At 32.5% G+C, this 11,610-nt stretch overlaps 1 protein-coding gene across 1 annotated transcript; it reads right to left on the reverse strand.

The window, feature by feature from the left end:
• Nucleotides 1–614: 614 nt before the first annotated feature.
• On the reverse strand, nt 615–8,540 carry LOC137832023 (WPP domain-associated protein). The gene is made up of 5 exons (XM_068639982.1): nt 8,265–8,540; nt 5,212–7,593; nt 4,579–4,705; nt 3,455–3,556; nt 615–1,476 (listed from the first exon to the last, which is right to left on the reverse strand). Exons 2-5 carry the CDS (start codon nt 7,506–7,508, stop codon nt 1,414–1,416), a joined length of 2,589 nt encoding a protein of 862 aa, XP_068496083.1. The 5' UTR covers nt 7,509–7,593; nt 8,265–8,540; the 3' UTR covers nt 615–1,413.
• Nucleotides 8,541–11,610: the final 3,070 nt, after the last annotated feature.

Consider the following 11,610-nt stretch of genomic DNA (forward strand, 5'->3'; position numbering starts at 1 on the left):
TTTTCTATACACTAAAATGTCTCTTCATCAATAATAATTATAAGGGATAGCCTATTTCAAAGACAAAATAATTGATTTGATTTGTTAACAATATATTATCTCTAATATGAAAATTTATTAGATTAAAAAAACATAAATCATATGTTATGAGAAGATTAGTCAAAACCACTTGAAACAACTCTTACACGATTGTGTTTAACATTTAATAGAAATTGATTCCAAAACTGTCAAAAAAATGCAAACCTGATAACATTTCGGATTTTTTTACATAATGAATCACGTTATAACACAGCCAATTATCCTTAAAATATAAACAATCACGAATTTTTCTTTCATCCTTTTCAATTTCCACTTTTTTATTAAAACTAAATAATCAATATTTTTATGTATTTTTGTCCTTTTCTTTTGCTACCTACCTATTTTCACAGCCTCTATTTCTTTTCTCCCTACTAAACACTAAGGTACATGTCTCTGTCAGTGCACATGAGCGGTTCCCCCATTACAAAACAGATTCAAGTGAATTTTTGTACATAGAAACAGATAGCTACTACCTAACTCACATGTCCCATCTAGAGAAGCATCTCAAAAGTCTCAGGCGAATAAACAATAGACAATAATGGTAATAACCATTTTAAACACAATTCACTGAATGCCAAAGAATATTATACACTTTGTGATAACCCAAAAGTATCAATAAGCCATGTAGAAACTCATTAAAACAAAATGTACAAAAGCTAATGAATTAGCTCATATGGAAGGCAAAGTAAGAATTACAAGGAGGCAAATTTGTGATATACTAGTGTCAACCAACCAAAGCATGTCTCCTAGTATGATACAAAATTCGAGTATGGCAAAATCGGTGTTAGCAACTGCACAAGTTGTTGGTTCTTTTGTGTTGCTGTTTTCCTCAAAAATGTGTTAAGGAGAACAAAAACCCAGCAGCTACACATCAGCCAGCTGCTATATTATGTGAACAACTGTACAACTTGTAACCTGTATCCATTGGAAGATTTGCACATAGTTCCTCAATGTAGTAATTTAACAGAAGACAGCATGGACTAAAATAATTTATGCAATAGCATCGCCATAGCTCTGCAGTTATAGACATGAGAAGTGAACCCAAAAAAATGAAAAAGAAATCGAACTACCAGACCTCTAGCCTCTCTGATCTCTGTATAGATGAAGCTAATAGAAAGAAGAAAAAATGAACCAATTAACACTATGGTGGTGCTCCCTGAAAAGTTACTTGCAAACTTGCAATATCCACATCCAGTGTGGTTGATCAATGATCATGTGGGGGCTTGCAGATAATGATTTGCTTATCACAATTCCGGGTCTAACAAATCCAGAGCGTGGAAAGATGCAGTTTGTGTCAACAGGGTGTCTGTCAATTTACCTGGCCAAAACGTACAATTAAAGAAGTTTTCTAGAGTCCCCACTCAGTTCTCTTCTCACAAGCGCCAAAATCTCAATTATCTGCAAAATGAATGGATAACTATTAAAAAGTTTATACGTTGGGACTTCTGAAGACCAAGCTGGACACACTACACACTATTCTATTCATATGAACGTAAAATCATCTCAACCTTCTTCACAAAGAAAGACTATTGGATACGATAGACACAAACTGAAAAGAAAATTATATGCCCATGTTTCTTTGAAGGTACACAAATCTAATTGAACGCTAAAACCAGTAAAAACTTCTGCTTGGAGCTTCATCATTAGCTATCTATCTAATAATACACAATTCTTAGCTGAATGAAGGGGTTGAATTAGTATGCCAGCTGTACACAGTTCCAGTTTACTAATGCTAAAAAGGAAGCTCATCCACCTATGGCGGTGATAGTACATTAACAGGTTTATTTTGAAAATACAGAAGTGGTCTCAGAACAGAATACCAGGGCAATTGAGATGTTTTGTACTCTTCCACTAATTTTTACTCACATTCCTCCACTTCCTCTCTCTACTCCCCTTTCCTTGTCTACGATTACAAACCACAAAAGAATTTCCTTCCAATTTCATGGTTGCCATTCTGGCAATTGGTTACACTAGTCATGTCCACTCTGCTATGTGCCGGATCCATGCATCAATGAAGACCCCAAGTCTCATGGAGCCTGGAATTCCTTCCTAATGAGATTTAGTTTTTCCTTTCCTAATATCCCTCGATTTTACAAAAATGATAACTAATACCATATACTAAATTTATGCAAACATAAATTGTTCTCACAAATAAGATGTTACTTTTTAGCAAAACGTCAAACACTTCGTCTTTTAAATAAAGTAGAAAAATTCAATTGAACATTACGCCTGAAAATGTCTAATGCAGATGTTCATAATTAATAACAAGAGAAAGGAGTAGTTTAATGTGATGAAAGGAAGCTATTTTGACCATTAGATTGTACATGAATGGCCAAGAAGAGTACTAGATTAGAACATAAAGTCATTTGACTTTTTTAAGTGGTTATATGACTAACGTAATTTTGAATCTAGATTGCCTCAATGTATGTAACTCCTCCATCCATAAATCTACCAAACTAAGACAGAAAATGACTATTCCATTGCATCTCAGTTTACTCATAGTATACTCTAAAGCTATGGAAATGCCATTTCGTAAATCAAATGTGAGCATCCCAAAATAAGAGAAATTTCCAGATCCTCTCTACTTTTTAATGCACTACCAAATGCAAGGAAGAACAAGCCCTGGTTATCCCAATGGTACCATTTCCAACTCTGTTCACTTCCACCACCAGGGTCTCCTCTGGGTGAGCCCTAATTTCTTAAATAATATCTCATCTTTTTTACCTTCCCACTGCAATTACCTTAATTTCTTAGTTTAATGAAGGCCTTAATTGTTTTTCTGTTGAGGGAAAAAACAGATAAAAAAATTATTATCTGCAGCATGGAGTGCAAAAGAGTGATATTATGTGGGGAAAAGAAAGCAAGCCAGAGAACATGAGTTCCAGTGACGGTTATCAGAAATGGAGACCTACAGAACTAATTTGATTGTACTCGTAGTCAATGTAGGTCGTCATAAACCAACCTTTATGTTTAGGACTGAACATTTTAGAACATACCTAACTTAATCACAAAAGCTAGTTTAAGAGACGGGCAAGTCATGTAAGGATTATTCTTGGCCAGTTTTCTAACAAATGTAAAACATCTCAACAATGATAAATATGACAAAAATATCATATTAAACACACAAAATTTGCTAGATATTCTATTCTCAAAACCAAAGACAAACTTCAGGGATTTTCCTTCAACAGTTAACATTAAGTATTTATTGTCTCAACTCAACACAGAATGGAACAGTTGCTTTTAAGATCCTTAAAATAGTTACAAATGATAAGGAGAAATAATCAGGAAGATAAATAGACTCGCATATATTGGCATTATACACACTATGACGAAGTACAAACATTAAAAAGATGTGCAGAAAGCAAAAGGTTCTTACCCCAGGGTAATGCTGCAGTATGGGTGAATAATGATCAAGTGCAATGTATATTTTTTCAAGGAGCCTAAGAAGAGTATCTACCTCATCCCCCAAAAGATCAACCTGAAACAACAAGTAACTTTACATCAAATATAGGTGGGTGGACCAATTACAAGACATGAAGATTAAAATAGAAAGTTAAAATAAGCACCCCAAACACTTAGGAAACCTTCCATAAAAGCTAGCTTAGAGAACCAAACCAAGCCACTTAAAAACTCCACAAAGTATCTCATACTACTTGTACTTGATGCGGGACTTAAAAACCCATAATACCCAAATCCCTACCATTGCACCATTCCTAAGAACCCGCATCTTGGTGGCTAACAGACTAGGACACTTAACCTAGCCTTTCTGGACAGCCCCTTCGTGAGTAGCCTGCTCTGAGGCACAAACAACCAACTATGCTACCAATTGATAACACCAGAGTACTTGGGAAACACCTTCCTTAAAAACTAGTTATAAGGGGAGAGAACCAAGACACTTAAATATTCCACTGAATATCTCATACTACTTACTCAATGTGGAACTTAGGCATCTCACCCTAAACCCTAAACCCTAAACCCTAAACCCTAGTTCAGAAAATAATGTTTTCTAGATGACTTTATATCTTTTCAAGTTGAGAATTAGCTGTATCTTGGTTCACCAGTATTTTACAGCATAAACCTATAGGCTATTCACTTGATTGCAATGTAGTTGGTTTTCCAAATTTCTCTCTCTTACTGTGTACTACTATGTATCATCACAAGCTACATGTACAACTCATTTGAACCACCCATGGCACTACTTTTTTGCCCATGAGAGCACAACGATTGCTTGACCTCTCCAACAGCTGATTGTGCTTCCCTGAGATTTGAATCACATTCTCATCCCAAGTGATCAGGGCAAGTTTCCACCTAAACCAGTACCTTGTAGGGTTCCCTAGTACTATCTAATAATGATATTCAAGGGTATCATCCTGCATTGGAGCAATAGAGGTTACACTTAAAAGATAAAGTAAAATTCAGAAACACATATACCTAATCCAATGTTTCCAATAGCATCGTGACAAAAGTGAAAAAGATCACAGAATGTTTTGGAATAGATACCTCTGTTTCAGCCTTTACGAGATCAGAAGATCTTGTTTCTAGTTGTTGCTTGTACACCGAACCCATGGTTTTGAGTACGTTGGTTTGGTTATTGATCCACCGAAACTCAGATCTTATGTTTTCAAGCCTGAAAAGATTATTACATATATGACTTGGTTCTAGTGGTATTCACCACAAGGATTTGAAATTGAATTTTAAATAATAGCAAAATTGACATTAAAAACTGCTTGTTAAATACAAGGATAAAAAATATGAAATTAAAACATATTGGTTTCTTCAAACAATTTGTGCTGTTACCAGTTAACAAAGACCAAGTTGAAATCAAATATAAACTTCTGACAAATATCTTTGCTCAAATGGGAACTTTTTTCTTGTTTATATAGAACACCTCCTGCTTGTAAATAATCTGAAATCATGAATGGATACAAATAAAAGCTTTGTATTTTGTATTTGTCTTAAAAAAGCTTTGTATTTTGTATTTGTCTTAAAAAAAGTTTAAAGTTTAAAAACAAAAATAACTAAGTTAATTCCCAATTATTCCTTTAATCAATAGAAGCAGTCATAGAAACATAAGTTTCTGATAAATTAATGTGTTATAAATAAAAGAAGAACCTGGACACGATTAATGCATACCTCAAACAATTTCTTGAAATATCTTTATTTACTCTAGCTTCAAAATCAGTAATCATTGTCAGCAATTTATGAATGAGATTAATGGTAGATTCCATTTGCTTCCTAGTTTTCCTTTCTTTTGCCTCAATCAAATTTAGTGCTTCTTGTTGTTTTTGTGTAAGAGCAAAATGTACTCTTCTTTCTTCTTCAATCTCTCTAACTTTGTTTGTTCGTTGTTCAATATTTTTATGCAGCTGATGCATTTGCTCCTCATATTGTTTATTTTCCTTCAAAGCTGCAACCAGGTTACCATTAGTGGCATCCAATTCTTCACTTTTCTCTTCAAATAATTTATGTTGTTGAGCAATCTCAGCTCTTAAACTGTTAAGTTGTTCGGAGGCAAACTGCATTTTTTGTTTCTCTTGAACCAAAGCATCTGCTGCTCCTTTGATTAACTTCTCCTTTTCTTCCACAACCGATTTCAATGTAAGCACTTCATAATTTAGTTTCTCCTTTTCAGAAACTTCCAATTTTAACGCTTCATCTGCATTCACCAAAGTTTCTTTAAATATAATATGATTAATATCCAATATCCCTTGCATCATAGTTGACTCCATTTCTGCTTCCTCAATTCCCAATCCACTAGAAGCTTGAGCACTGAGGGAAGCTTCTTGGAATAATACTTCATATATTTCTTGCATGAAACTATTCTTCAGATGTAATTCTTCAGTGCAGCATCTAAACTCACTAACAATACCTTCAAAGAAACATTTATATACATCTTGAATAACTGAAACTTGAGAATGTGCATCCCCTATATCATCCTCAAGCTTATGAACGGTTTGTAACAAATTTTTCTCTATTAATTGCTCCTGCGACAATTTTTCCTCTGCAGCAGAAAGCTGGGAAGAAAGACTCAAAAATTCCTTGTTCTTATCTGATAGAGTTTCCTTCAGTTGATGATTCTCAGATTCTAAGAAATCCAATCTATCCTTTAAACTGCCAAGAGATTCAATGTTTTCACTGAATTGTTGTACTTTCTCATTTCCATCAAGGATTTCATTCAATTTTGCAATGACATCAGGGATTTTTTTCTTCAAAAGCTCAAACTCCTTGTCCTTCTTTAGTGGGAAAGAAGAACCTCTTTCTTTCAAAAGTTCGCGCCTCAGGCGAAAATTCTCTTCAGTCTTCTCTTGCACCTGAGATTCATGGTTTCTTCTCATTTTAGTAATATAAGTAACCAAATCTTCTTTAGACATGTGCTTTAGTGAGGCTGAATCCAAATTCTCAGGCTTGTTAATCTTTGACTCCTCCTGTTTGCCATTCTCTTCCATAGTTAATGGTGACAAATCATCAGCGGAAAGCTTCACATGGAAATGATCAACCCTCTTATTATGACACCATTCCTCAGCATTCTCCAAGGATCCATGAGAAAGAAGGTGTCCGGTTTCAGAAACAGAGAGTGTTTTAAAAATTGAATCTAATTCCTCACGCAAATTTGAGATCTCTTTATATTCGTTAAAACAATTTCTACTTTCAGAATCATAAAGATCCCACAGTTTCTGTTCAAACTCCTGTTGCAAACCCCAGACACCATTACTGATCACCATCCGTTCAATATCTGATTGAAAGTCCTGCTCCTGTTGCCATTCAGAAAGTGATGCCTTTGATAACCGATCCGTGACTTTCATTCTCCTGCAGACACTGTCTACGGCATCTTTTAGACTTTCCAAAGCTTTATCAACATAAATCCATTTTTCTGGCATATTCTCCTGCAGAATACCACTTAAACCCACCAAATCAGAACCTGAACTAATTCTTCTGCTGGAACTAGCCCCCTTAATTTTATTTATTTCTTTCTTGAGCTGACTTAACTCCTCGTGCGCTGCAATTTGAAGACTGTCTACAGACATTATATATCCATCGGGCTCTACGACACTATCTGGAAACTGATGTGCGGCAGCTTCGTGGGGTTCATGATGATGCAATGAAGACCAGAATGTCTTAGTTTCTTCTGAACCCACGTGAAGCCCATGTAGCATTTTCTTTAGCCCGACCACCTCCAATTCTTTCTCAGTGATTCGCTCCGCTGCCTGTTCCTCAACAGCATTAACCATGCCCTTTATGACTGAGTCACTCACCATCCTGGATATTATCAGCTGCTCCTCGACATCCGCCAGAAGGGACTCCATTTCCTCAACTATATCAGTGTGATCGTCCACACTCTCATCCTCTTTACCATTATCATACATCCTTTCTTTACCACAATCATAAACCTTTACACCACCCTTCATAACAGCAACGCTCTCCGTTGCCATCTTTTCTCCTCTATAAACAGGAATCAACAATTTGGGGCCATTCGAAACACAAGCTCAAGGCAAACCCTCAAATCTAACACACCACCTGCCAAAGTAGGAAACACATACATAACAATTAATAAACTTAACAAACAGAGCCATAAAAAAGGTTAGTAATACAAACCTCGACATTAATTATTTAGAGTAAATTCCCAAAGTCTTCCTCTAATTTCTAGCTATCTCTCTTTTTTCAACTCGTAAACGAATCCCCTTAACTGATTGTAAAACATTACAGTGACACCTCTTACCCGTTACACTCTCTTCTTAAAAATTGAAAAATATCGTGGTATCCTACGAGGTTGTTGTAAATCTTTAAAAACCAAGAAATAGTGCGCAATCTTTAAAAGACTACGGCCGTCATGTAATTTACTCAATTATTTACAATAACAATCATTCAAATTGAACAAAAGTTCGGTAACCGCTATGACCCCAGGCCCCCTCCAAAAAAAAATCAAAACTCCCATCACACCCTTTCACTGTGATCACTTCCAAAATCATTGAGACAAAATTCAACAATCAATACAGTGAAACAAAGTCAAAATTCTTTCACCAGCATAATTTTCTGAAACAAAAACGACCATGAGCTGAAATTCAAGTCACACTAAAAAAACCAACGTTCAGTGGCAATTAACAGGAGCTCCAATGCAGATGGAAGGACATCGAAGCAGTCGAAAACAGAGAGAAAGAAAGAAAAAAAAAAAAGGCGTGGAAACTTACAGGGGATAATAACAGAGGAATCTTGGGGCGTACGAGGGTGAATTAGCAGACAAAAGAGGAAGTTGTGGAGAATCCCGAGGTGACAGAAAACGTTTGGAGAGAGGAGGAGTGGAGGTGGGGGCAGAGTTGAAATGTGGTAGTGGCCTTTTCTAGGGTTTAGGAGCAGAGGGAGCAGCAGAAGAGAAGAAGGTGGAAAAGTTGCAGAAGCAAAGATTTGGTACGAGCGGGAGAAGGGTAAGTACAATACACCCTATTTCACTTCCAAATTACAAGCTCACGTTTCACTATGTATTCGTCACTATTTATTACTATTAATTATTTAGCAGAAAAATGTTGTTATTATTATTAACTGTTCTTTATTGCTATTAAATTGACTTGAAAATTTATATCCATATCTATATAAATAAATTTATTTTGTTGATGCCAATATTATAAATTGTATAGGTAAATAAATAATATTACAAATGGATACTGTGATAAGAAAATAGTTATATAAATTATATTTTAAATTATGAAATAAAGTTGTTTTAATTACTGATGAATTGTTTTCAAAGTTTATTGAAATTGAAATTAGATATAGAGATTAAAGAAAATAAAAAAAGCAAATGTTTGAGAGAAAATATTTTGTTAAAGATTATCAGCCAAAAAAAAATCAACTATATAAAGTTATATTACTAGTTTGGTTTTTGTAATTATTTAATTTGATTGTGTTTTTAAATCATTAAAATGTTTGTTTAATTGTACTTGTGATTTTTCACATCCTACATAGAAAGTGGTCAAGAAAATAGAATTCAGTTAAACCTAAAAATGGTAACTTTATCCTTATTAATTTTCAAAATTATTATAATGTTGTAATTTTTCTTACTTGGTTTAAACTAATGATGAATGTATATTCTATGATTACCAGTGTTTTTTTTTATTATGTAGCAGGCATAAATATTAACTTAGTTTAAATTAATAGTGAAAGATTAAATTGAACCAATTAAATAAACAGAAAAAACAAATTCCTTCCCTTTTTTCTGTTTTCATATAAATCATAAATTTGCCTCCTACTTAGTTTTTAATTTATTAAATATTTTCAAAAATTTGTATAAAAACGATGAGTATTTTGTTTATATGTTGATACGACTTAAGAAGGTAGTTTGGTTAAGATTTTACAGTTATTGAATAAATTGTTAATTAATTTAATTATATACTGATTATGATAATGAAAGTTAAAGTGATAGAGAATATATGCGCTGCCCACTTTGTCTGTAAATGGCTAAGACTAAGTAAAGTTATAATTGTAATTATATTTTATTTTATTGATGGATTTGAATATGAAAGTGATAGTGATTAGTGGGTCAACAAATTCCACACATTATATAGCTGTCAACCAACACATGTTTAACCTTTTTCCCTTAGTATTTAAATAGTTTTTTTTTTTGTTTTCTCTATAATATTTTATTGAACAAAATTATTTAATGTGTATTTTATTCTAATGGTAGTAAAACTTGAACTTAAAAACCTATTTATGGGATTTGAGACTAATTTATTTGAATTACCGTATTAATATAATGTAAGAAAATTATTACTTTGATAATTAAACTCTTATACTTGAAAAGTTATGGGTTTTTTTATATTTTTGTTTTTCGGGAAAACAATTATTTTTATGTCTGACCTAGAAAAAAATAATTTAAAAAAAATCTCAACGTACTTATTGTCCCCACAAGACATGCATACAAATTATTTGTTGAGCAATCATGGTCACATCATTATCATCATGTTCTATCTTGTTCTATCTTGTTGGCTTATGTTTCAAATTTCAAATTTCAACTTTTACAAAATTTATTTTACCATCTTTGACTTTTGCAAAATTTTAAGATATAATTATCATCCATTAAAAAGTGTATCACATTACTATTATTGTTTTTATTGTATCACACATGTTATTAATTCCGTATAGTATCATCAAATGGGAAAAGGTTGAGTGTTATAACTATTATTTAAAAATCAAAATACACCCAAATACTTATTAGATAGTATTTTTTTATTTTATTCTTCAATTTTGATAAAAAAAAACTCTATTTTTTTGAAAAAACTGGTCGTCAGATTTTATTTTAAAAAATGCTTTAATTTTAAATTTTGATTCTCGAAATTGACGTAAATAAATATATTACATTATAGTTTAGAACTCAATTTTACTTTATAGGTGGATAACTTATCTAAATTTTCATTTTGAAGTTTTTTTTATGTCTTTAAATGTTTTCTATGAAATTCTTAATTCTTAAATATTAATATGCTTTTAACACCATCAAAATATAAAGGACTAAAATGAGTTAGTTTTAAATTTGATGAAATAGAGATTGTTTTCGTCCAATGAACATTGTTCTTGTTAGGTGAATTTTTTTTTATTAAATTATTCGATTTTTAAGTCATTTGATTCTTTGTCTCGATCTCTACTCCTTTTGTATAGTGTGGAGATATTTGCAAATACACTCTAACGTATAAATTAGATGTAGTTATACTCAGATTTGAAAGTTTACAATTAAAACAATTATTACCTTTTACCTTAAGGGTCTCCTCCTATTTAGAATTTTCTAATGGACATTTCTCCGTAGAGGGATTAGTGCATACCTAATACTTGTCTAGTTATGCTTTTTAGTGTGTAATCAAGTTTTTCTTCCTAATAGTCAAGCTTAATCATGTCCTACCTAATCGAGAAGTCAAAAACCCGACATGTAGGTTAGATTGTGAGTGATTTGACGATAATATGATCGGTCTCCCAATCAATGACACCTAGTTGTACAAATATCAAATAAATATATATATATATATATATATATATATATTGAATTAAACGTCATTTTTTTAAGTTGAGGTTTACTCAAACCTCAATGGCGAAGGAAAGGAGAATAAAAAGCAGGAAAAAGGCTGAGAAGAAAAGCACAAGGTGATACAGCTTTTTCTTCCTACTCTTCAATTATTATTACCTGCACTCCATAAAAGATTAAAATATACTCCCTTTGCACCACATCACTGTGTTATATATGTTAGGTAAAACTTGTTCTACAAATATTGTTTTAGAAATCTTATTTCTGAATATGTTTTCTATGTTTTGAAAAACTTATTTCAAAAAGTTCATTTTGAAAAGTATATAGTATCTTTCAAAAAGATTATTTTAAAATATTTTTTTCAAAAAAATTGTTTTGTAATGCATTTTATATACTATATAAGAGTTTATTCCATAAAGTCTGTTTTAAAAATTCTATAAAGCTTAATTCAAAAGATTTTTAGAATAGATAATTTGAAATTAACCTTTATGAAAGAGTAAAGCTGTTATTAAAAATTATGATAAACTGTATGT

Source organism: Phaseolus vulgaris, chromosome 6 (assembly GCF_000499845.2).
Source record: "Phaseolus vulgaris cultivar G19833 chromosome 6, P. vulgaris v2.0, whole genome shotgun sequence".
In the NCBI taxonomy this organism is placed as follows: domain Eukaryota; kingdom Viridiplantae; phylum Streptophyta; class Magnoliopsida; order Fabales; family Fabaceae; genus Phaseolus; species Phaseolus vulgaris.